We start from the raw sequence: 27,546 nt of genomic DNA, 5'->3' as shown, positions 1-27,546 counted from the left end.
ATGTAGTAAAAAGTCCATAACTTTGGGTAGGAACCTTTGATGGAGACAAATGAGGTATAAACATGTAGTAGACATCCCAAGGTACTTGGATATCCATGATGTGAAAGCCAAATTTTGATGAGGTTAGAGTAGTTAACTCTACTATAGAAATTTGATACAGAATGATATCTCCCTCTCTATGACTAAAGAATTGTTTACTGCAACACCAGCAACAGGAAACAACAGTAGGAAAAAAGCGAGAAAATAGAAAAATCTGAGAAGCAAGAAAAGGCGTAGGGCAGGCATGGAGAAGGCACCCAGAAGAATAATAAGTCCGAAAAAAATCCAAAAGCATGGGAACAACCGCCAAAAGTCCAAGGCGCAGCTGTAACATGTCCGCTCGTCCACTTATGGGACACGTCTTAGCATCCCACCGAGAAGAGAGTCTAGAAAGCGCCGCTTGGCACTTGCAAGGAATGTCACAGGGTTTGCGATCTAGGTCTTCCCGAGTCTGCCCCGAGCGGAAGTGTCCAGTTGTTCCCACTTAGGACCGACCTGAAATCAGGGTTTCCTTTCTATCAGCAAAGTCTCTAGGGAGTAGCTAGCGTCGAGCTCCAGATGAACCACTTTGCATAGGAACAACAAAGTCAAAGCGAATTTATGCTGCACTTGGTTCATGAATAATGGAAAACAAGAGGGATGCGAAGCCCAACCTCTCTGCCCATAAGGCATAGTCCCATTCCGTTCCCCTAAAACAACATAAATCGGGATCCTAACTCTACTAATGCTAGGTCTTCATAGTCTTGTTATCACGTCTTTTGAGAAAAGTTTCCAACTAACCGGGACCACCCTTCCGTAGGAACTTTTGGGCGGTCATCCCCTTTTCCCTTTTTTACATGGCCGGCCGTATAGGCCCTTTTTCCCATTTCCCACCATTCTAATTTATCCTATTCCCAACTAATGCGTACACTTTGCACAGGAGTGAGCCTGGCGCTCTTTTACAAGGATTCGGGGGCACTTCCATATTTAATGGTGTGCCTTTTACTCTTTTGTTGTCTCGGGGCGACACTAAGACTTTCTGAGGGTCGTGCCCGAACGTTTAAATTTGCAGGGTCTAGGTACCGATCAAGGCGCCTTTTTCTGCTTTTATCCTGCGCCTTTTTTGCTATTTCTTTTTTTTAAAGCCTTTTTTGCTATTTCCTTTTTTTCCATTTTCCGCTCCTCTATGCTGCGGGAAACACGGTAACATTACCCCCTCCTAGCCAAGTGCCAGTCCCATGGCATTGCGATGGGAAGTAGTGGCTAGTTAGGTCGGCTGCTAGGCGGAATAGGTAGGTGGATGGCACTGCTTCCAAGGTGGTTGTGTGAATGACAGGTGATGGAGTTAATGCCGATGACCAGGAGAGATTCCGGCATGCTTTAGGCTCCATGAAGATGCTCGGCATCTTCCACACATTTGTGGCATCCGTTATGTAGCCGGTCGTCCCTCGAGCATTAGAAATGCTTGAAGCAATAAGCAATCCCTTAGGAGGATGGTATAGGAGGGATTTATTCGGGAGAAGCCCCCCCCCCCCCCCCCCCCCCCGAACTCTGTCTTGACAAAGATATGGTTTGTCTTTGCATTGAAAATAGTAGGGAAAAAGAGAGCATACTATTGATGATCTGATTGATGAAGGAGCAGATTATGGATTATGGCAAAATTGAAGTTCCTACGGAAAGCTCTTTTACATGACCGCCCAAAAGTTCCTACGGAAAGCTCCCACAAGTTCCTACTCTGACTTAAGTATAATCTTCTTAAGCCTTCTTAATAATGCTCACAAGCACTAAGCTTTTACCTATCCCTCTTGAAGTCACCAAGGACTTTGACATGGGATTCATGGATCTCATTTCCATTTGGTAAATTACAAACAACGTTGAATTTTCCCAACAACTTCAATGCACGTGATGTAATGCCATACCTTCACTTCAATGCTTACAATTTTGCCATAATCCATATGTTATTTTAAGCCACACATGCGAAGGTACTTTCTATGTATGCAATCTTAACATTATCCTCTATGTAATTATTTACACAATCTATAACCTTCTTGAATGATCTAACTTTATGTGATCATTGTATGAGTCTAGCTACACTTTAATCTTTTCTGCAGATTATTACATGTACCTTAGAATCCATCTTGCGATATGGAGATGCACTTTGTTTCTTTCAATGTCCTTTGAGTGCATTTTAAGTAAGAACTTGTGCAAGGAGCAATGCACTTTATGCAAGAATTTTTGGCAATTTACATTGCAATTTCTAATCGATTCCACCTATTATGATGACATCTTACGACGGAAATTATCTTGCTTGTTACATACATCACAACTATGTTCATACCTAGGAAATTATCAAACACGCAATTGATGTGATACTCTATGATTTAATAATAGAGCAACCTGGGTTTGGAGTGATGCCGTGATTCCCGTGGTATTGATGCCTGATGAACCGTTCGCGGTTGCGGTGCCACCTTGATTCGAATCTCCATCCACACTTACAGGGTTTTCAGCCATCTTTGTGGAACTACACTTTGGGGTCATACTCGAAGGCGCATGTACGAGTGATAGAGTTCTCGCTGCCTTTCCTTGAGTGGAGGAAGAGATAACGAAGGGGAGGGGTGTATTTTTAGAAATCCTTCTTCTTCTTCTTCTCTTCTTCTCCTCTCTCTCTCTCTCTCTTCTTATTCTTCTTTTCTTCTCCTTCTCTCTCTCCCTCTTATTCTTTTTCTCTCTTCTTCTTCTTCTTCTTCTTCTTCTCCTCTCTCTCTCTCTTCTTCTTCTTCTTCTTCCTCTTCTTCTCTTCTTCTTCTTCTTCTTCTTCTTCTTCTTCTTCTTCTTCTTCTATCTCTCCCTACTTCTTCTTCATGGCCAGGGGGGGCGGCACCTGCTGCTGGAGACCACGAAGGGGTTGGAGGGGCGCTGCTGACGACAAGGGAGGAGGGGCTACTGAAGGCGACGACCACCAGGGGGGAGGGGGGGACTTCCTTATAAGGTGGGGGGAGGTGGTAAGGGGGGGAGACGGCTGTTCAAAGCTGCCACCCTCCACCTGGGGGGGCTGCATGCCCCCCCTTCACTTCCTTTACTCCCTCTCTCTTTCTCTCTCTCTCTCTCTCTTCCTGCCATGTAGTCGACAGGGGGAGAGAGAGGGAGAGTTAAACAAATTTGATTTAAAATTAAAAATGTTTAGGGGGGGTTCTCATGGGGAAAGGCACGGGGATATTACAGCAGCCGTAGAAGTCTTGAGGAGTTAAAAGCAAGAAAGCGTACCTTTAAATGCAAAGACACTCTCAAATCCTTGTAAAAGAGCTCCAAGCTCCCTCCTGTGCAAATTGTAAACTTAAAAGAGTGGTAGGACTAGCTAGGAAGTGAAAGAATGGAGAAAAATGGCCTAGGCCATGGCCAGCCATGTAAAAATTGAGGATGGCTGCCCGTGGAAAGTAAGGCATGTATATAAACTTGAAAAGTGAATGAGAAGCTCATTCTTGTGTATGGCAAAAAGCTTCTTCTTCTTCTTCTCTTCTTCTTGCCCTCTTACTTGTGCTTGAGAGAGGGAGTGAGTGAGTGTGAGGGAGTGAGTGTGTGAGAGTGAGGGACCGAGGAGAGGAAGCTCCGCATCTCCTCTCTTCATCTTCTTCTCTTCTCTACTCTTCTCTTGTCTCGTGCGGCTATGGAGGATGGAGCTTGTTGGAGAGGGATTGAGGTTGCTTGAGCTTGCCTCAAGGATCGTGGAGCTAGCCGCGTACACGGGAGAGGAGGGTACTCGATCGGGCATCAAGGTAAGCTCACTACACCCCATAGGTAGGGAGGGCGCGTTGACTATGTGAGAGGTAGCCATGGCCACTCGGCTTGAAATGCTTGACCAATAAGCAGTCCGTAGGTCTCGGGGATTGAGCTTGTAGCTCCCTTCATTTTGGTTCCAATGTCGGGACTGATGGAATCGAGCCTTGAGCGCCACACACTTTGAATCGAGCATAGAGGTAGGGTTTTCAGCCTGAATCAGTACTTGAGATAGATAGGAGATTTAGGTGGTTTGATCTTCAGAACAAGTAAGTATTTTGGTTTGTTGTTGAGTAGGCAAGTAGTTAAATCAACCTCAGCTATTTTTGATTTTTGTTGCGCTTGGATAGGATTAGGACCAAGGAAATAGGGAAAACACAAGGGTTTTTTGCTGCTGAAAACAAGCTGAAAACTGGGAGAAAGGGGCATAAAATCTAAATCTTGAGTAGATGGGTGCAAGAGGGGCAACCATAAGGTTGAAGGAGACTTAAGTAGGGCAACAAGAGGCTCAAAAGGTCAGGGGAGGACTCATTTTGTAGTCAGACATTGAGAGAGAGAGAGCTTGAGAGACAGAGTGTGAGTATAGGTACAGAAGGGGTTTGATCCAGTCGTTTCGCTATCGCCCAGCCATTCCAGGTATTCCTTGACATTCTCTGAGTTATGCTTGTTTGATCTAGAAAGTTGGAGCTTGTATCAGGACCCCCACGCGTAGCATTCGTCACTCGCGTCCTCGCAACTGTGCCACGACAAACGCAGTCGGATATCAAACTGCAGTGTCTGATTCCTAGAATCGGACACTTAGCCTGTTCTGACTCTCGGAGATGGACCGTCCGACTCTACCAATCAGACACACCATCTTAGACTCGGACCACTCGGTTGGATCGGACCAACTATGCGATCGGACCATCTGACTCTGCCAGTCAGACCCTGCCACATGGTAGTAGGATCCATTTTTAGACTCGGACCCATCCGTCCGATCGGACCGCCGTCAGATAGTCGGACCAAGACTAGGATCGGACCACCCGGTCCGATCGGGCAGTCCAGCTTGGATAGTTGGACCAAGACTAGGATTGTACTACCCAGTTCTATCGGATAGTCTGACATGGACAGTCAAACCACCCAGAATCGGATGGGTCCAATTCTGGGAATCGGACCACTAAGTCAGAACATTTTAAATTGGTAAGTGAGCCACCTCCTTAGGCTAAGGCCATTCTGAACACATCCCCAAACATCCCTGAGTACCCCTGACACGGCTCTCAAAAGGCAGAAATTGGAGAAACCACACTTGGGCAGCCTAGAGTGAACCTCTAGTAGCAGGCCATAGAACAGATGAGACCTAAAGCTGAAACTAACCCTCAGATTCCAATCCGGCCTTGACGAGGTGTAGAGTGTGTATCATAGACCCTAGACAATATGAGAGGACAGCCCAGGAAATGCGCTTAGAGCCATATTAGGCTACGAACAAAAGGGGAAAAAGCGGGAACTACATTGTTCATTTTGCATTCGCACCCCATGCTAATTTCATCATTTAAAGTGCACTAAAAGGGAGAAAGACTGATTTGGCACTGTGCACTGGAAAGCACTAAGCACAAGTGTGAGTAAAATTGACAGTTGCTTTCAATAACAAGAAACTCATATAGAATCATAATAATTCAAAGAATCCACTAGTAGGAGCAGACCCTGAGACATAGCTGGGTGCCACAGAGCCCCGTTAATAGGACCCTGAAGACCCCAAAGAGTTCGAAGATGACAGGATTGAGGGAAAGTCGCTACTCGAGCTGATTGGATTGATCAACAACCTGGTGGAGCAAGAGGTTGCAGAAATGTCAGGAGTAGACGCGAACCGAGAGGATGACCAGCTGAACTTGGGCGACTTCCCAATCGAATTGCAGCGTATGGTCGACCAATATGACCGGTTAACAAGGACCGTGATCCACGACAGACTAATCGAGGAAGTAGTTACGAGCCTTGAGGAAGAGAGGAAGGCAGCTACTACTAGGAAAGCGCTGCAGAGCATCACGGCGTATAACCGTGAGCAAAGGACGAGGAAATTGCAGCAAGACTTAGAGGTGCATGAGACACAACACATTCTAGCTTTAGATGGTAAGGCCACGAGAGAGGGAGAGGGAGCTAGAGGCAGACCTGACGCTGAGTGAGCTTGTCACCTAGCGGCTCATAGACAACATAGCTACAGAATAGAGTACAACTGCGCTAGCCACCACTTTGCTCACAGGCTTAGGAGTCATGCAGGGCACGAGGAGCCACAACAAGATCCCTGTAGTGGCCAACCAGCGGGACAAGTACCAACCCAGCAACGACCCCTATAGCTTCGTGGAGCAGTTCGAGTAGGTTTGTGAAGCCAACGGTCTCACGGACCTCACCCAACGCTCACAGGCTTTTCGGCTTTGCTTGGGTGATAAGGGAAGGATTTGGTACACTAGCCTAGATACAGTAGAGCGAACGAACTTCAATCCCCTCAAGGATCTCTTCATCAAGAGATTTTTAGAGATAGGGTATTCGGACAACCTCATAATTCGACTGATGAATGTCAGTTAGAAGGACAAAGAGGACATTAGAGACTACATCACTCATGTATCTAGCCTGTTTAAGAGAATCCCTACCAAGGAACGACCAAACGAGAGAGCGGTCTCTACCATTTTTATAAACAGAATCCGCAGCGAGGAACTTTACAATGCACTGGCAAGCAACTCGAGTTTGCAGAGAGATGTGCTCACTAGGGTTTTCGATGAGGCAATAAGGGTAGATGACTAACCTAGGGAGAGAAGCGCTAGAAGCTCGAATCGAGATGGCTCTAGCCAAAGAACCATCGAGAAAGCCACAACCTATAGCGAGAGATCAGTCCCCCTGATGTGCAGGATAAGGGTAAGAGCACGGCACAAGACCAAGAGCTAGCCGAAGTTAGGATAGAGCTAGCACGATTGCAGGAGTTGGTAAAGAGACCCACTAGACCACATGTTCAGTGTGTGCAATGTGGAGGCAACCACATCCTTGCCAAGTGCCAGGATCCAAGATCTAGGTCTTGTGCAAATTGCGGAAGGTTTGGCCACGACGCAATGTATTGTCGATTGCCAAGAAGGCTTCCTTACACACAGTAGTACAACTCACCATACTAAGGGAATAGGATGCCTAACTTCTTCGGAAGAGGAGCCCCATTGGCCCTTCTAGCACCTAATGATGCAAAACCAGCCATTCCTAGATTAGAGATCAATCCCATGGGCATACCCAAACCACTTGGACCCTTCGTGACACATCCACTGAGTGATGCTCCCATCCACTATGTGGAAGAGCCCAATGACGAGGAGTCATATGTGAACCCTTACATCTCGTATGATGAAGAGGGTAATCCAGTCCTCATGGACTATCGATCAGTGCCAGTGATGGCGTTAGGAAGGGGAAGAGGCATAGGTTTTTCAAGGCCAACCCAAGACCTAGTCATGTGCTGGACTTGTGGTCACCCTGGTCACATATCGACACGATGCCCAGAAAAAGAGCAAACTAATAGGGAGAGAGTTGATCTCAAGTGTACCAAGTGTGGCACATCTCTTCAAGGAATGCTCTAGACAAAAGCCGTCCTCAAGCTCAGGCAATGTACCATCAGTACCTTTGGGGCTGTTTGATGTTGAGACATTCAATAGCAAGGATACACCCATCCCGTTGCATGTCATGACACGTGCACAAATGCGGCAGGCCGGCATATCACTACTTGGGCCTAGCAACCTAGACGTTGCCTCAATAGGAAAGAAGAGTCATAGGTAGAGAAAGAAGAAAACCGACGCTAAGATCACTCTCAAAACTGACAGAGAGACGACGCTAGTGAGTGGTAGGAAGGTAACTGATGCTGAGGCTGAAACCACTGCTTCGAAAATAGCAGAGAAAGGGAGTGGGTAAAGGAAGCCCAAAAGAACCTGAAGTATGTTGATGCCATCATAGAAGACAGAATTGAGGACTTCTCTAGTGTGAGCACCTCAGTCTCACCCTCTCGACCAAGGTTAAGAGATGTGCCTATGCCACAGGCAGCACCACCCAGGAGAAGCTTAGGAGCCACGGGCCAGCAAAACACCCAAAGCCAATGGCCTAGAGATGTGGGAATCGAGGAGAGACAAATGATGAGTAACCTCCTCATGACATTAGTAACCACCCCAATAACCCTGAGTCTAGGAGACCTGCTTAGGGAGCATCCGACGCTTTCACTGGAAGTGAAGTACTGGGTGGAGGAACCAACTGAGCAGATTGCTGCTGACCTACATGAGCATGATAGGGTCACACAGATACCGAGCTTGACGCTGCACTCAATGCCTAAATCTCTGCATGTAAATGATTTTTGGGAGGGCACCAAGATGCATGCTATGCTACCTATCTTGGCCCTAGGAGACATGACGCGGAAAGGAATCGTAGACACGGGCGCAAGGGTTAGTGTCTTGAGCCACACAGTCTTGCAGGCCTGGGGAAACCCTCCCATCAAGACTGCTAGGTTCAATGTCACACTAGCAAATGGAATGAAGGTAAGGCCATTCGGAGTTTTAAAGAATTGGCCAGTGAAGATTGTGTGTCCAGCTCTTTGTATACTTCATTGTTATGAAGGGAGTGGACTACGACATCCTACTAGGCCGACCCTGGATGAGGAATGCATGAGTCATCGAGGACTGGGGCAATAGTCTAATCTTCTTAGGGAATTGGAAGGAAGCAGTAAGGGTGGAGATGGATACCTGGAAGACAACACCTGTTGATCTAGATGCCATCTCAGCCACATTGAGGGGTGACACGCAACCAACCACATCGTATGGGCCGTTGACCAAGTATATCCCCTGCCCTGAGGATGAGTGAGATTGGATGCATGTTCTTGCAACCATCAATCTCTCATTCTCAGATGATGAGGAGGAGGAGTATTAGCAAGCCGCACAAGCCATGTGCATGCCAGATGAGGAACACTTAGTACCACTCTGCATGATGGCAAGGAGTGCGTGTGGTCGGCCCAAACCTGTCATTTTCCATGTCCCAAATAATAAGCTAGAACTCCAGGAGACCCTAGAGTATTTGACACGCAAATTGGAGGGCAATCCTTCCGCTAATCTCTTGCCCCTTAGAGACCTCCTAGGTGAGCACAAGTGGAAGTGGACCAAAGTTCACGACTTGAACTTGCTATACAATTGGGCTTTAGTCATCACTCACGAGAAAGAGGCTAAAAAGGAGGACCCATGAGATGACAAGGAGTCAGGGAGTGATGGTTCTGACAATGAATATGAGGATTGTTCCTCCATCAGTGAGGAGAGTGAGGAGGAAATGGATACCATGGAGTACGATACTAATGGAAGGGTGATAGAGCAGATAAGAGCAGACTCCACGCCCCGAGAAAGGAATGCATATGAGATCAAGAGAGGAGTTATGAGATTGGATTGCGATCGCTCTTGGTTGGAACACATAGGGGTAGTGGATTATGAGCAGGATGGAATTGCCCCCAACCACCAGTGGTACTGGTGTTTAGGACAGATGCACCTACTGAACTACGACCACCCGGGGAGACTCCTTCCTCCAGTGAGGGCTATGAGTTCAAATCGGAGTTTGAAATTAGTATCGAGAGCGACCCTGAAATACCCATGCCATCCAAAACCAAAGGCACCAAGGGGGACTTGCCAGTCCACCTAAGGTGCAATCGGCTAAAGGGGGAAAGAAAGAAATGAACAAAAGAGTCAGATGCAGAATGCCAGAAGAAATCGCAGGACCTACCCAAACCCTTCACTAAGTTCAAGAAGGGTGACAAAGTGGTGGTCCTACTAGGAGCAAAGAGGCAAGGCCAGACCAACGAGCCTATTGAAGGACCCGCCAAGGTCAAGGAAGTCAACCTGGCAGGGGAAGGTGAGAAGCCTCGACCTGTATTCATAGTAGACGACTTGACCAAGGATGAGGAGGCTAGCCTTGTTGCTCTCCTACGAGAGTATGTGGACGTGTTTGCCTAATCTCTTGATGAACTTAAGGGAGTCGACCCCAGGGTTGTGACCCACAACATCCCTATGTTCCCTGGCACTGTCCCTGTAAAAAAACTGCCTTATCCCATGAATCCAAAGCATGCCCATGCAATAAAAGAGGAGATTGATAAACTCATGAGAGAAGGATTCATCTACGAAATAGAGCACACGGACTGTGTATCACTGATAGTGATCATTATGAAGAAAAACGGAAAGATTCGAGTGTGCGTCAACTACAAGAAAGTCAATGCCGCTATGAAGAGAGATAACTACCCATTGCCATACACCGAGTGCATGCTTGAGAGGGTGGAAGGTAAAGAAGCCTACAGTTTTTTGGATGGCTTCTCGGGCTACAATCAAGTGCGAGTACACCCCGACACAGGCACAAGACTACCTTCGCTAACAATTTGGGGGGAGGGGGGTATTCGCCTACATCATTATGCCCTTTGGGCTAATGAACGTGCCCGCAACCTTCCAATGCCTGATGTGCATGATCTTAAAGACATGCTCAGACGTGAGCTAGAGATGTTTGTGGATGATCTATGCGTACATTCTAGCTGGGCAGAACACTTAGAGAAACTACGGGCTGTCTTTGAGCGGTGTCGACTTTATAATCTCTCGTTGAATCCCCTAAAGTGCCAATTTTGGGTGAAACATGGATGCATCCTAGGGCACGTGGTGTCCAAGAACGGCATCGCCACTGATTTCTCAAAGATCAGGGTTGTTGTCAACTTGCCACCACCCAACAATTATAAGGGTGTTCAGTGCTTCTTAGGTCACACAGGGTACTATCGGCGCTTTGTACTAAATTATGCACTAATCGCAAGAACGTTGTACAAGCTGCTAATTGTATTCGAGTGGATCGAAGAATGCCAATGTGCTTACGAAGAATTGAAAAAGGCTTTTACCACCGCACCCATCTTACGAGCCCCATATTGGACCGGAACGTTCCATGTGCATATAGATGCATCTAAGTTTGCCATTGGAGCTATTCTATGCCAACCTGGTGAACACAACCTTGATTACCCAGTGAGCTTTGCTAGCAGGTAGCTCACTAACATGGAGATGAACTATTCCACTATGGGGGCTAGCCATGGTGTTTGCCATTAAGAAATTTAGACATTATCTTTTGGCCTCACCCTTCACCTTTATTGTTGACCATCAAGCATTGCTCTATCTAGTGAACAAGCCTTGCACTACAGGACGCATTACACAATGGTTATTGCTTATTCTAGAGTTTTACTTCTCTGTGGTTGTACGCAAAGGGAAATATCATTACATGGCAGATCACATGTCCCGCATACCCACAGGTGAAGCCGCTGGACAAGGCATAACGGACGACCTTCCAAATGCACATCTCTTTGGCCTGTCTAGTGACAATGAATTATTCAAGGATGATTTAACACCATACTAGGTTGATGATGTCGTCCACATGCTCAAACACGGTCTACCTGAGAGACCTATCGAGAAGGCGAAGCTTAGGAGGCTTATTGTGAAGATCCAACCCTATCAGCTGATTGTCGGCCAACTCTATAGGTTAGGGCAAGACGGGTTGCTATGCATGTGTGTGTGTGAACATGAGATATACAAAACGTTGAGAAAGGCATATGCCGGAATTGTTGTGGGGGCATTTCAGTGGAGACACGACAGCCCATAAGGTGCTGCAGTCTCAATTGTGGTGGCCCACGCTATTCCGTGGTGCAGCTAGATTTGCCAAGCACTATGATGAGTGCCAAAGGACCAAGGTCCCCACATGAAAGGAAAAAATCGAATTGACCCATGTAATAGCATGACAACCTTTTGAGAAATGGGGCATTGACTTCATCGGACCCATTAGTCCTGTGGCCTAGTATTCATAGGCTCGGTATATCATCGTAGCAACTGACTATTTGACGAAATGGGCTGAAGCAAGAGCCACAAGGAAGAACGATGATGCAAGGACCATAACGAAGTTCTTATGGGAGCAGGTCATCTTGAGATTTGGTTGCCCTATTGAGAGAGTGAGCGACTAGGGCACCCACTTCATCAATGAGGTGATTGCCCACCTGCTCTCAACCTTCTTGATCATCCATAGGAAGTCTTGACCGTACTATCCCAAAGCCAATGGCCAAGCAAAATCAACGAATAAGATCCTAGTCAACGTGTTCACAAAGGTGGTTTACACTTCTCGGAGTGACTAGAATAACAAGCTCATGGCAGCTTTATGGGCCTATCGAACAGCCTATAAAATGGTCGTGGGACAAAAGCCCTTCAAGCGGACATACAGAACCGAGCCTATCCTGCCTTTAGAATTTTTTTTTCCCTAGCTTGAGGATAGCGGTGCAGGAGCATTGGGAAGGGAAAGAGGCTTGGACGAATCGTCTTATCGAGTTCATTTGTAAGCACTCGCTAGCAACACAACAGTCATGCATGTTTCCTTGACTTGATACTAAGATTAACTAAACTACTGTCAGTAAGATGTAGTGAAATTTCTTGTGAAACAATAACGTATCATGTGCACTTATCATGTTAGGGCTTTTTCCCTTAACATGGCATTGAAACGATGCTATACACAATTAGCAGCATGATTTTATCACATTTACACACATAGGGCTAAGCTATTCTTCTCTGGCTAATTTTAGATGCACATGGGGCAAAGTTGTTCACCTTTGGCTAATCTTTTGTACTTGTTAATTCATAGCTATACATCTTTTTGTCCATGCCAATGTTGGTTTTGCAATAGTAGAGTGCAATGTGTTAGTTACACCACCATGTAAGCTTTGTATGTGTGAATGGCTCCTAAGGTTAGAATTTTTACATGAAAATAGTGAATGACAATGTGATAGGCCCCTTATCTTCCCCATGAAATAATGGTGGTTTTGACATTTGGCTCTTGTGAGTATCTTTTTTGATGATCTAGATGAATGTTAGATTCTTTGCTTGTCACACTTGTTTGGTAACTTTTTCAAGGTTGCATGGAACACTTAATGATCTTCTCTTTCTACTTTTGATGGTTTCTTCCTTTTCTTCAACAGGTATGAGAAATCTTAGTAAAGAGACTAGATGCCAAAGAATAAAATAGCTACACACACCAACTCTAAAGGCATCCCATGAAAGTGTGACATGTCAATGGAAGCATGAATTCAATATAGATTTATAAAAGGAACAGTTGGTTGCTTCAATGTAAGTATACAAAGACCATACATCTAATGTCTAAATCAAGTAGTTGCACAAGTGAGGATGCACCAATCTTTAAATTGTGCATTGTGATATTTTTTAGCAAGCCCAAAGCCATATAATCATGAACCTCACCTTATCTATGAGGAAAAAGTTAGCTAGAAAGATATGGGTATCCACTTCTCTTTTTCATTTGAGCCCATCAAATCTTTCACGTGGCAACTTGCCTTTGGAGAAGCACAAAATAAAGAGGTCACTTACATAAGAAAAGATGGATAGGACAAAAGAAGAAGCCATTCCTAACTAAAAGGAAGAGGCCTTCTTGTAGACTTTTGTTCACTTGGGATGCTTATAAGCTTTTGTACACATTACAAAAAGAAAAAAAAGAAACTAGTGATGCTCGAGATTTGACCTATTTGATAAAGCCCCCCCCTACAAGGTACGGTTTTAATGTTTCTCAAAAAGGTATCAAATGAACTCCTCCTTAAAATGTCCCTTTTCAAAGTCTTTTTGTTTTTTAACCAAGTGTGCTTTCCTTGTGCAAAGAGGGGTTTGACTTTTACAACATTTCATACTAAGGGTTGATTTTCACAATTCTCAACTTGAGAATGGGTAAGATATTTTATAATGAAGCAAATAGGAGAGTAAAAGTTCTTGTAACAATAGCTAGTGAAAATCATGGAAAATAATGATTTTGATGTGCATTTATTCTATGAAAAAGTCTATTTTGGCATGTATGTGTGTCATGAGATGGGTCTCTTGCCATGCATTATTTGTATCTTTGAGTTTTTGTGCATATGTATTTTGTAGTCACTTGTGAGGTATGTGGATTGGCATGTGTCGTGTATTCGACGTATACATGTCATGATACTTGTCTTGTGATGGGTGTGTCTGTGTGTGTGTACGGCTGAAATGTGCTTGTCAAGTAGGCATTCAGTTGTGAAGTTGATAAGTGTGTCTTTTGACAAGTATGCCACAATTGACTTGGCATTGTATTGTAAACTCGGCATAGATGTGTCATTTTGATTGTGACACCCTCCCTTCCCCCTTGGGTATGGATGGGCACTTGGTCGTGAATTTGGCTAGTAGTGTCATGATGGGCTATAAATGAATAAATACGTGATGGGAATTTGGTTGTGTTTTCGGCTACGTAATGTCCTAACATGCTAGTTGTTTGGCGTTGCTTGATGGGGTGGGCATTTAGGTCGTACACTCGACCATAAAGTGTCCTCACATGTGTAGATCTTTAAAACTCTAGCAATCTTTTTGTGTATTTATGCTTTCATGAGAAAACAACTTGATGCAATCTATGTTGCATCTTCATTGTTCAATGTCTAAAAGATATCATGCAATTTTAACTCAATTGAAGTCTATATACAACACTAGTATTACCCAAGATTGATATCATGTAATTTCATTTTTAATCAAGGATTGTATATCAAATGTTTATATTCAAGTGATGCAATCTAACTTACAATTGGGAGGCAAGGTCTTGGGTGCCATGCTTATACAATTTTTTTTCTTTGTCACAGACTGGGGGGAATTGGCCTTGTCGAGATGGCTCATACTGTTGCCAAAACACTCCGCATTTTCTTGATAGAGGCCATATCGTCTAGTATAGAAGAGTAAATATCATTCATTAATAGCAACGATGTTGCCTTTGTCAACTTTTACAATCGAGCATGTATAGCTATGTGTGCCTTGTTGGAGCAACAAGGGCTTTCGCACTTAGTTACTCATGCAATCATGGATCCTGAGAAGAACTTGCATCTTTGTTGCGCATTGCTTAGAAACGCACCTAAGATGCTTGAAGATCTTAGGGAGTTAGCACCGTCATGCCTTGTGGAACACAAAGTGGAGAGAGGAGGTGGCACGCTCAAAGCAGGCGAAGGACTTGTCTCTTGCCTCCCCTCTGCCAAAGTGTTTTAAGACTACAATAGGTGTAAGTCCTAGTCTTGATTCCACAAGACAATAAGATGATCCATCGGGGGTAAGAACTATGTGGCAGACATTGAGGAATCACCAATGTGCGCCAACAATTGGCATTCCTTTTGATGCAATCAAGCTAGGCAAAGACATCAGTGAAGGCTCCTTGGAGCAGTGTGTGGAAGCCATAATAGATAATATCAGTTATTTTCCTTCAGATTTGAAATTTTGTGCAAAATGTACAAAGGCTCTAATAATTTCAAGTTACAACAGTTTCAAGTGGGGTGCGGGACGCAAAAGGTCAATGCATTGATTGTGCAATGCATTGCCTTCACTTTTGATCCCCCTTGGTTTACGGTCTTCCCCTTATTCAATGGTGATACATTGAATTGAATAATGTATTGATGTGGGGTCCTTTCAAGGAATGTAGATATAGAAGAACAATTGAGTGCTTGTGCAAGCCATCAGTGGGATTCAGTCCTAAACCTGACAAGGTGCCCAATGTGGAGGAGAAAGTGAGGGTTACGGGTGTTATCAATAATATGCCGAACATTATTCATGCACTAGTGGATGGGATGAAGGCCATGCATAGTGCTTACATCACCCATTTAGACTTGCATGCTAAGAACATGGTACTAGACTTTACCAAACATAACATCCCTAGGGTTGGCATCATAGACTGGGGTCTAATGCTCATTTCTGGAATGACAAGATCAACAATCAACTATGGTGGTCCAAATGATCCCATGCACCTCATAGATGAGCATCTACGGAAAGGAGAGTTGGAAAGGAGAAGAAGACATTGGATTGCACATGAGATCTATGACCCATTGTGCCAGTCTGCTTATAGCTAGGAGTTAGACATGTATGCAATTGGCTAGCTCATCATCTATCTTGTTCAGTTTTGGCACCTAGACCAAAACTTGTGGTTGTGTAGGAAGCCAAGGGATGCCCAAGATGAAGTGATTATGCATCTGATAGAGTTAAAGGCAAGTGATCACATGGTGGTAGATGATAGGGCTGTAGGTATATCCTTTGCGGACCTTGACAACTTTTTGAGGGTAGAGTGTGGGATTGATCCTGCAAAGGCACAGAGATCCCTTGTAGAGCTTGGTCCTATCTTAGCCCACCCCTTTTGAGTAACCTGAATCTTACAATTTCTACTTGTAATTTGTAAAACAATCTATTAGCTTTTAGAGTTTCCATGACTTGTGAATCTAAACATATCTTGAAAAGATTGGGAACTTTGTAAAACTCTATACTCCATATGGAACAGGACTTGTAATTTGTGTCTATAGATAAAGTTTGTTAAGTACTTTTAATTTTTTAGAGTAATTATTCCAAGATTTCATGTCTATGTCTCATTCATGATTTGTTTTGTATGATTGATAGTTTTTTCAAGTTTTGAAATTCACTATTTGCATTGTGTCATGTTTTATATCATGGTGAAGTTTTATATCTATAAATTGTTTCTAGTTAGCAAATGTAAAACACTGGTGAGTATTCTAATGCATATAGGAGGTTTACGAGTGTGAACAATCATATCTTGATATTTACATCATAGACCACAATGCTTATCATAATGCACTTAATAAAGGTAACACTTAGAAAATTTCATAGTCACTAGAACCATTGAGAGATTTTTATGAACCTTTGATAGCTACTTTGCGATTAATTCCATGATAAACTTGGATATCGAATTATTAACCATATCACATTTTATCTCCACTGAACTAGTGTCATTAAAGTATATGAAAAAACCATTGTTGATGGGCAAGAAGTAAGTCAAGTAAGATGGAAGTCTATCTTGTCACAATTTCCTATTGATAAATTTCCACAATCGCATTGGTCATGCAGTAGTGGATGGGATTTGGCAGAGGCGTTAGATGAGGTTATCAAGCAAGATATGTGTAATGTTGTAGGCTCATTGTGTGAGCATAATATGCATACCATGATGGGCTCAATGTGAATAGAAATCACCATTAAACATGTTTGTCTTTGAGAAACTTTGAGAAATAGTTGTAATGATTCTTTGAAAATATAGTTTAGGCTTGATCCCTTAATGCTAGTCTTCCACTCCTTATATATCAATGATGAGTGCCACATCCCCATGTATTGTATTTTCATGCATTCAACATTATACTACTCCAAGGTGCCAAAGCTTTTGAAGTTCACATTATATTCCTTATATCAACCTTTCATGAATTATTTTGCCAAATGAACATGCTTTTGAATACTCATGCAAAGTGTCTAGAGAATATAAGTGTAGTGCACTGAGTAACACCGTAAAGGAAAGTTTAAAAAAAGCAAAGAAATGTGCATATCTTCTTGAAAGACGGGGGAATGACACCTTCCCCCATAATTATGAAACAATGAAGAGAGCTATGTCAACTCTTCGATATGTTGCGTGTACATCACGTCTATATGTTTTTTGAATGTTACGACTATGCTTTTACGAAGTAATAAGTTAATTCTTAATCAAAAAAATTGAAAGCTACCATATCTCAAGCTTTGGCCAAATAACTTTTTGGTTTTTGGTTTTAGATTTTGCAAGGTACTCTTCATCAACATAACATTGCAGGCTATACAGGCTATACGACAAGTTTCCAGCCAAATTTGACTAGTTTCAAAACTTTTGAGTGTTGTTTATCTAATGCATGGTGTGAGTATTCACCTCATGTGAGTGTTGTTCAAGTCTTGGATTATCCATGACTTTAAAAATTGTGAGTTTTAAGTAGGCTTGTCATTTCTTAAACTCGAGTGAAAATTTCAATAACCCTAAACAAAATTCTTAGTTTTTCGACGCCCACAAAGTGAATATGTTACCTTCACTTGATTTTAAGTGATCTATAGACTACTCAACACTTTTAAAACATGCACTTTAGTTTAACATCTATTTTTTATTAACAAAAAGGAAAATCACACTCTTCTAAAATATTAAAAGACAAAGACTTGAACAAACAACACACACAATCCCACGACCTAAAGCGATGCACGTTTTCTGTTCTCTCGGAATTGCTTTTGCTCTGGTAAGCCCATAAGACAGTGCCACATGGGGCTTTGGAGCATGTGACACGCGTCGACAGGCAAGGGCGACACGTGTGGAAAACTATGCGAGGATTCTTTCGAATACCCGATCAATACAGGGATGGGAAACGGCCTTCTTTCTTTTGTCGTCGCTGCAACTCTAAACATCTCTCTCTCTCTCTCTCTCTGTGTCTATCTGCGTTTTTCTTTGTCTGTGTGTGTGTGAGAGAGATACATATATATATTTGTTCGGCCTGTCCATCCTCTCCACTCTGGCGCACCATACCCTCCCCCCCCTCCACGTGGAGAAGCAGACCCCCGAGGCTCCTCCCTCCCCCGTAGTCCCTCCCATGGCCGCAGCTCCCCCAGCGCCCTGCGTACCCCTTGCCGAAGGCCAGCGCAAGTCATCCATCGAAACCGAACCACGAACCCTGTATGAAGATCAGTTGGCTGAGGCTCAGGTATAGTGCACCGTTTCTGCGAAATGTCAGATCTGTTAAACTTGCTAGACATAACACCCCTCCTGACGTGTGGCATTTAAGCCGTCGACACATTCCCCAGTAACGAATTGAGTACTGCTGATATGATAATTACCAATGGGGACTACCTGTCGGGCAGGTGTTGATGGTGTGGCATTGGTTAATACCTAGGGGAAGTGGCAATGTTGGGCATTGTTACAGGCCTTTGCTCCGCTCATGCTAGTGCACTATCTTCGCAGAAGGTCTCAGCCACTTCACGTCTTTGTCTTTAAACGGTTAAAGCATGCACATTCTTTCTCCTCTTGCTTGAAGCTGACTGATTTCTATTCCACTTCATGTATGCATTTAAAGAGGTGTTTGTAGGCTTGTGTATTATAGTCAGAATCAGAGGCAGGTTGAATATCTAGCATTGCAAATTGGTGCATGTACGTTCTTTTTTCTGTTTCACTTTTTCTGCATTGTGGATGTGTGGCATTGCATTCTTTTCTTTCTTACTTCAATGGACAAACCAGGGCATGAATAACGAGGAGCTTATCAATTATATACGGAACTAAGGGATTGGTATAACAAAGACCATTTTGGACACCATAGCATTTTCTCTCACCCACGTCAGCGGAATTCATGACTGTAATGAGAGGCACGAGACACAGTGGTGCAGGTGAGAACGATGGATAATGAAGGTGATGGGTGGTTAATAGAGGGTGGCTAGCTATGCCCTTCCCTAGTAAGTGTTCCTCAAGTAGCTCATAGCCGCTTGTTCAAAGTGAGATTCCTTGTACACCCCTCTTTCAAAGAGGACTATATCTTTGTGTGTCCTCAAATAGGGCGTATAAGTAGAGTGAAATTATTGCTAGGTCTTCCGCCAATAGATTGAGGCTTGCAGCCAAGTGCGTTTCCCTTTCATTAAATGATACAATAAGGAGCGAGGAGAAAGGAGGCATGAGTTTTATGGTTCAAGAAACATCTCCTAGTCGAGCACCCTTGCTTGTCTAGATTAACATTTTCAAGAAAACCATATGATTAGTAGAAGTGTTTGACAAAGACGTCAGTCAATTTGTGACTTTTCATGGTTGTCCTAGTTGGAACCCGTCTTAGCCCATTAGTGCCCCATGAGTCATGACCGACATTGCGTCGTAACTTGGATTCAGTATGTGGAAATCCTACTACAGAATCCATGGATTTGTAAAGCACGTAAAAGCCCTAGGGGTTTGTTGATGCAATTCTACTTTGTTAAGTTGGCTCTATAGGAAGTTTACCACATAGTTTCCACAGTGCTTTTCATTGGCAACCAATGGAATTATTAGCTAACCAAGCACAAAGATTGATGCATGCCAAGGTGTCCAATGTTAGGTGCATCGTGAAATTCGTATTTTCTTGTAGGTATCCTCATCAACAAGCACTCAGATTGTGCCTTGCTTGAACAATATTCTCTCTATAGCCAGCTTACAAGTGTCTAAACTTCCTACCATCTTTGAGCTATAGGTTGTGTTTTGGATTAGTTGCCAAATCGCTCCAAAGTGAGGGCCTATCGACATTTACAACACCTCTTTAGAGCAAAGTCTGTTGATATTTCCAAAAGAATAATGTATGGACTTTGAAGGTCCTATTGGAACTAGAGCAAACTATGTGGGTTGCACCTTTTGTTAGTGTATCTCAGAATCGATTCTTGCATGAGTTTCTTTCACCTTGCCTCGCATCTTTCAAGGTCATGCTGATCGTTGATTACTTAGTTCTTCTTGTGTGGTGTAAGGTATCGGGGTTTCAATAAGCGTATGGCTCTCAGACACAATATGTTTGCCGTGTTGATACAAGGTGGCACCTATTAATATTCATTTGAACCTTATTGGTTTAATCCAATTTATGATCTATAACATTGGTATAGTTTTAACCAATCATGTTTGAAAACATTGATCAACTTTGTCATTCAAGATAATATATGGGGATTTCACTCTAATTGAGTGAATTTGGAGTGTGGTTCTCTTGGGTGAAGAAAGCTATATCCAAGTTGTGGTTTTCAATCAACAAGTTACCCAAGTCATAAAACACAATGTTGTGCAAGGAAGACGCAAATTGGGGATGCAATGCGATGGGTTTGGACATAAGTGGTGCCCTCATTGGGTCTTCACGTGCTCATTGCCCATTTACAAGAATGCAAAGAGAAATATCTCAGTATGGCGAAAACAAACCACAATTGTATGCAAAAGGAGGGAAGCAGTCCCCCCTTCTCATCATTCAAGTCAAAGGAGGAAGGAGGAAGGCCAATGCTTCCGTGGAGGCGATTGAGAATTGGTTAGTTGACCCAAATTGGTAAGGAGATCAATGTGAATCTCCATGGGCGAGATGTGGGACAATTGAATAGTATCAAACTCAACTTGCTCTTTAGAGATTTGGTAGTGGACATTGACGTGCTTCATTGGATGTGAGAAGATAGAATTGCCTACAAGAGCAATATCACTCGGATTGTTGGTGTGGACGATGGTAGGATTGGAGATAGGAAAATCAACATTCTTGGGCGAAGAAAGCTATTGCCACCTAAGTTGTGGTTTTCAATCAACACATTGCCCAAATCGCAAAACACAATGCTATGCGAGGAAGACACAAACTAGGAATGCAATGGGTTTGGACACAAGTGGTTCCCTCGTGGGGGTCTTCACTTACTCATATTCCCATTTACAAGAACACAAAGAGAAACATCTGAGTATGAAAGGGAAGAAAGTTGGTGTTAAAGACAAAACCAAACCTCAATTGTATTTTAAAAGAAGGGAAACAACTCTCTCCCATCATTTAAGTTGGAGGAGGAGGAGGAGGAGGAGGAGAAAGGCCACATGGCGGTGCCTGAAAATTGGCTACTTCACTCTCGTTTGCTAAGGAGATCAATGTGAATCTCCATTGTCGGGATGTGAGAGTTGAATAGTATCCATCTCAAGAATTGATAGTGGAGACCAACATGCTTTACTTGATGTGAAACGATAGAATTGCCTTCAAGGGCAATATCACTTTGATTATTGGTTTGGATGATGGTAGGAATGGAGATAGAAAAATGAAGGTCAACAATTAACTAGTGTTGATGGCCTCCATAATAGCATCATAGAGTGAATGCACACCATTCTCGGCCTTGGGAGAGGAAGCGGTACCAATCTCCTACCTCTCTCCAGACCAAAATAACAAGATTGAATTAAGGGAAAACATGTAAATGCCATTGGAGGGTCAAGTACCCAAATCTCCGACCCATTAGAATTGGTGTAACCTTTTAGTGTTATACCAAGGCTAAAATGCAATCCAAGCATGTAAGTACCAAAAGAATCTTAATGACCTGCATATCAACACTCTAATGAGATGCTTTCGGTGATTAGACTATTGGCTAAGGATCAGGTCTAGAGTTTGTGCATCCATGTCTTTGGTTACCTTGAAGTAGAATCAATGGTCTAACCACAAGGGAAGGGGTGTCTAGAGCTGCACCTTTGAAGAAGCAAGTTTAGAGATGTTTGAGCTTGCATAAATGAAATCATCACATTAAAGAAACAGTTTTAGAAACATTTGAGCTTTGCATAAATGAGATCATCACATGAAGCATAATATAGCTGACTGCCTCTTGATCATGGTAGACATAAAATGGGATTATAAGCAGAAAGGCGGAAAGGTCGATCCCACTGCCATGTAGTAGGCTTACTGTAAGCTAACTAATCTATTGTAAAGACAAAGGTGTAGGACAAAGAAAGGTGAAACCTAGCAGATTTTCGAGGGTCATTCATGGAGGAATCTGTATGACTGATCCCCAGATTCTTATGGTTTGTTGTTACTAGCAAGGTAGTGGATCTGTCTAGAAGAGGAAGGTTCTGTGATGGGATCGAGATCAGGAAGAGTATGAGCCTCAGAAGGTACAGGAAAGGGGATCCGACTTGAGAGTGTGCAGTGGAGAAGTCAGAATACCCCTCTCATCAAATACCACCTCTCTTCGTATCAAAACCTTGTTTGTGTTAGGATTCAACACCCCATAGGCCTTTGATTCAGAAGAGTAACCTATGAAGTCAAGTTTGTCCCACTTGTCATTGGGGAAGTGCATGTAGGCACAACATCGAGTGATGTGCAAGTGGGAAAGAGATGGCTTCTGGCTGTGGTCTAAATTGGGGGAAGTTTGTAGAGGTGGGCTGGAATTGTATGCCAGATTCTGTAGGAATCCGAGGAATGATGGAGACAAACTTGTCACCATCCTCACTTTGGGATCTGCCTATACAGATGCCCATATGGTTTGTAAATTGTTACAAATTGCACCCAGATTATAATGTGATCGATTTTTTCTGATTTTTTCTTTAGAAATTTGATCACATGCGTAGCATGACTAGTAGTCATCCACTACAAGAAATGCTTTTGAGATCCATTAAGGGCAGGGCTGCTTTGGTCAAGGTGCATTAAGCTAAGGATGTTTCAAGCTCTATGGGAGACTTTCTTGGGAAATGATTGTTGATGTTACTTGCTAAAGCCAGCAAGGTTTACAGTCATCTTTGGCCAACTTTAAGCAGGGAATGCCATCCACTAGTGGACCCTAGACATCTTAGAGTTTGTTGTAGGAGATTTCCTTCCCTTTTTGGGGCTGCACAAGAGCCAAATAAATTGGCCAATAATTGGGAACTAATTTTGGCCAAATGTTTCCTTGCTTAACAGCAAGGAACATGGAGCAATTACAGCTTCCTTGAGCATAGAGTAAACCTTGGGAAGGTGAGTGACCAGTGACCACAGACCTTTGAATATAATCTAATATGACATGTTACTTGTGTTGATCATGTTTAGTCTAGTCTATTGTAGAACTACAGCCTTGTCCAACTTTTTGTTCTGCACACACTTAAGACCTCCTCTTAAGGACTTGATGATAAGGGATTGTGGACATCCTTTAGTACCCAAATTGGTACTCGTGTGGTGTCGGACCTGTAAAAGAATAATACTCTCTCCAAACAGACAGATCCATGCCAAAACGGACTCTCTTTTACTTTGGTGGGTTATTGATGTACTACTTGAGATCACATTGTATGTATCTGTCTCACCATCTGTCTGTGGATAAAAAGAACTAGGAAAATGCAATATAGCACCAAAATTATGAAGGCAACCATTACTCGGGAAATATTATGTGAACTGCAATGTCTTTTGGCAGACTGCAAACAGGTTCCTGATGCCTAATCAGCTACTGTGCAACTCATCCAGTTGTGGCTGTCCTTTTGCAAGGAATCGACAAATGAAACTTTCTTAACAACAATGCGACTAGTATTGTGGGGTCCTGTAGCTGTGAGAAGATTCATGTGGGATAACTGCATTGTTCCTCTGTTGTGAGAGGATAAAGGTGAGGGAGATTGGGATCTAATCTCTGTGTGTGACTCAGTGTAAGTATGATACTCCTTTGGTCGTGTGAGTCATTTGAAGTGCCGCTTGAAGTAGTAGAGCAAAAGGACCATTAAATGACTTTACCTATATTCATATTTAAGGGTGTGTAATCTATTTATTGGAGCATTTGGTGTTGATAGTTTACGGTTCAGAAATACTGATTTTGCTTAAATAAATGGCAGGAGGCTGCAATTGACATAATACAAAGAAAGGACCCTGAGGAAGCTCTGGAAATCTTCACGACGGTACACATGATTCTGATATCTTCTATATTTTAAAATCAACGAGTTCATATAGTACTCATTTTTGGCATTGTTGTTTCAGCCTACACAAGAGGCCCTTCCAACTAAACCTGTAGTTATCAGACCCATTGTGGAGAGTGCATTGGCACAAGCAAGCCTACAGGGCGTCACAAGAGAGATGCAATCACAAGGTCTTCATAAGCTACCTTCAGCACCCTTTTAAGCTGTTACACCAGTGAGAAAGCCCGGCTATCGCTTCTTGAAGGTCAAGAAGAACCATTCTCATTCTCTCTCTCTCTCTCTCTCTCTCTCTCTCTCTAGTGGCTAGTGCAGTGGCCTTTCTGCCATAGACCTAGTCCAACAAGTCCTAACCCATGCCCAAGAAAAAATAACAAAAACCCGAAAAACTCACCAAATCACCCAAATAAAGAAATAAAAATAGGGAAACCCCAAATGAATTAAAAGACCAAAAATGCCTTGATGCCTTAAGCTTGGCTCCTTGAAAAATGACAAGAAGTTTTGCGAAAGTAAGTCATGTAGTTTATCTCGAGAAGCAGCAACGATCACTCAATCATATTCTGATTTGTTTTGCATTGTGATTTGCACACATGCCCATTTCCAGTACATTCAGATGTATAGGCCTGATGGATGTTCATCTCTACAGCTATGCCCCATAAAGTAGACACGAGGATGGTCCCCCCTGGCAGCTTCTCTAGCACTCTTGAGGAAAATACAGAATGTAACATGCAAGAGATGCATCTGAACCAGCAGCTTACATCTCTAAGGGCACGTGTGAAAAAGAAAAAGGTGGTTGATTTATAATGCTTTCATGTATACTGAGGAAGGGTGTCTTTTGCAGCATGTTATGTTGCTGTTTCACTTGCTAACATTTTGGGCTGCAGCAGTGACAAGCACATGCAAAGTGTTGTGTAAGATAACAGGGCCATGATTTGCTTGTATTGCATATTACAGTGAGTAGGGGTGTCTTCTGCAGCATGTTATCTTGCTGTTTCACTTATACTAGCATTTTGGGCAGCAGCAGTGACAAGCACATGCAAAGTGTCGTATAAGATAACAGGCCCATGATTTACTTGTATTGCATATTACAGTGAGTAGGATCTTCTGCAGCCATGTTATCTTGCTGTTTCACTTATACTAGCATTTTGGGCTGCAGCAGTGACAAGCACATGCAAAGTGATAAGATAACAGGTTCATGGCTTGCTAGTACTGCATATACAGTGAGTATACTTGAAATAGAAATTGTGTGTATGCAATAAAAAAGCGGGGAAATGTTACACATGGTTGATTTGTTAGCGTGAAGAGGAGATTTGAGGGAGACTCAATGGATCATATTCGATGAGGCACATTATCTTAGTGGGAAGGTCATTGCAACAATCCCAACATAGCTAATATAGACATGTTGTTTGAATATGACGGTGAAATGATAGTTGGGCACGATACATATTTGCTTCTTTTTGGAGATGTGGTGAAGGTTTATTTTGCATGTGGAAATGAATTAGATTCATAATTGAAGATCCATTGAGGCTTTTGGCGAGTGGTTGATTGATACGGCTATTCATAGTTTGTATATATGGTAATGTGTATGTGCAATTCCTCGCTACACACACAAACACACACACACACACACTCTCTCTCTCTCTCCTTACTAACTATACCTTAAACCCTAAATTACCTCATGTAATGTTAAACGGCATACCCCTTCCCCCCCTTCTCTCTCTCTCTCTCTCTCTCTCTCTCTCTCTCATAGACGGTCAAAAAGCATATGCACCCATTTTTCTCGTAAACAAGACAATTAAATATTTGAAAGATCTCATGCCATATCAAAAAGCTACATGAGTAAGGTCTTACTAGTAAGCTTGGGACATATATAACACACTCCCCCCCCCCCCGCCCCCCACCCAGGTTCGCTCTCCCATGGCTGTAAAAAACACATGCTCTTTTCATTTTTCCTATAAACAACACAATAAATATTTGGAAGATCTCACATCATATCAAATAGTTGCATGAGGAAGGTCTCATTTAGAAAGCTTGGGACATATATAAACAATGTGTTGCATGTGTTGCTAGGTAGTTATGACTTTGGACAAATAAAAACCCTAACTATAGAATTAGTTGTGTGGCTAAATTCCAAATGCCTCAAATAATGTGTCAAATGTAATTTCTTCTACCTTATGCACAAAAATTTTGAAAAATGTAATTAATATACAATTATATATCAATACAACTTAGTAAGATGAATAGTTGATTATTTTCTATGGTGATAATGCACTACTTCTATATATCAATACAACTTAGCAAACTGAATAGTTGGTTGTTTTCTTAGGGCTAGATTGCACCAAATACTAGAGGAATGAGGAATATGATATCTTTGCTAGATTGTGGTTGCCATTAATGCTAATAGAGGCTGCATAATTTCTCCCTTTTAGCATAAGGAAAAACAATGTGCTATTAGATAGTAGTACAATGAAGGTTGTTGATTGGATAACTGTAAAGGACATTTTCACTCACAACAAATCTTATTATTGCATTTCTTACATTCAATGCAAACATTTGACATATGTTGCAAAAACGACATGCCTCTCCATCTTGAGACCCTAGCAACCATGATCAATTGTGGTGAGACTCTCCACTACACTTCTACCATCCCCATTAGCCCTAGTGTGACTTGGTTGATCAATTGTGGTGAGACTCTCCACTACACTTATACCATCCCCATTAGCCCTAGTGTGACTTGGTTCTTATGAGGGATTTCATAGGCAAGACTTAGTAGAGACCCTTCACTACACTTATATTGCTCTCATAAGCCCTAGTGTGACTCCGTTCTTAGGACTTTCATAGGCAAGACTTAGTACTATTGGGACATGCTTATTATCTGTGCAATTTTGTAGTGGTTAGACAAGACAATAATATTGTGACATTTGTGACATGTATATTATTTGCACAATTTTATAGTGGTTAAAACACGATTACATGCCTTTTCATGGCAATTATTTTGTGTAAGCAATTCAAATTTATAATAAATTTTTATGTAAATCTATGGATGGTAGATGTACTCAATCTCTTAAATATTCTTCTTTGGACATGGAAAAACTCGCTCAAGAGAGAGAGAGAGAGAGAGAGAGAGAGAGAGTGTGTGTGTGTGTGTGTGTGTTTTTTTTTTTTTTTTTTTTGCCTCTCTTGCCATTAACACCATCATCTTGATGAGAGTGTATCTTGTTGGATATAAAAGTTTCTCCGATAGTAGTAGTTATAGTAACAATGCACTTGGAGTTGCTTTTTAACATGTGAAACACATAATATTCAGTGGTCTATAATTACACAACATCCATGCTCACCATAGTAGTTGCATACTCTTAAATCTCACAAATTTGGTTGTGAAAGCTTATGAGACTACATTGAATGCTCACCTCTCTAGTTATAGCCAAAATATTTTGTGTAAGAGATAGGGGGAGATGCACGTTGTTGTATTGTTACGCAAACATAGTGTGAAAAACCATAAGTATATAATCATTTGACTTTCTTATTGATCTAGAGAGTTAATGCCAT

General features: G+C 42.6%; 1 protein-coding gene across 2 annotated transcripts; it reads left to right on the top strand.

Moving 5' to 3' along the window:
* Positions 1-18,031: 18,031 nt before the first annotated feature.
* Positions 18,032-27,035, top strand: LOC148024594 (uncharacterized). 2 transcript variants are annotated; one of them, XM_087694216.1, is made up of 4 exons: positions 18,032-18,346; positions 23,920-23,982; positions 24,062-24,244; positions 24,644-27,035. In XM_087694216.1, the coding sequence occupies exons 1-3, from the start codon at positions 18,236-18,238 to the stop codon at positions 24,200-24,202; spliced, it is 315 nt and encodes a 104-aa protein (XP_087550342.1). In that variant the 5' UTR covers positions 18,032-18,235; the 3' UTR covers positions 24,203-24,244; positions 24,644-27,035. The 2 variants fall into 2 exon arrangements, with proteins under 2 accessions (XP_087550342.1, XP_087550341.1); XM_087694215.1 differs by having other exon boundaries at positions 24,062-27,035.
* The last annotated feature ends 511 nt before the right edge of the window (positions 27,036-27,546 follow it).

The sequence above is a fragment of the Lygodium microphyllum genome, chromosome 15 (genome assembly GCF_053477565.2).
Source record: "Lygodium microphyllum isolate KBCC chromosome 15, Lygodium_microphyllum_v1.1.10, whole genome shotgun sequence".
Classification (NCBI taxonomy): Eukaryota; Viridiplantae; Streptophyta; class Polypodiopsida; order Schizaeales; family Lygodiaceae; genus Lygodium; species Lygodium microphyllum.
Note: the sequence above shows the minus strand (reverse complement) of the source record. Positions and strands in the feature narration are given on the sequence as shown.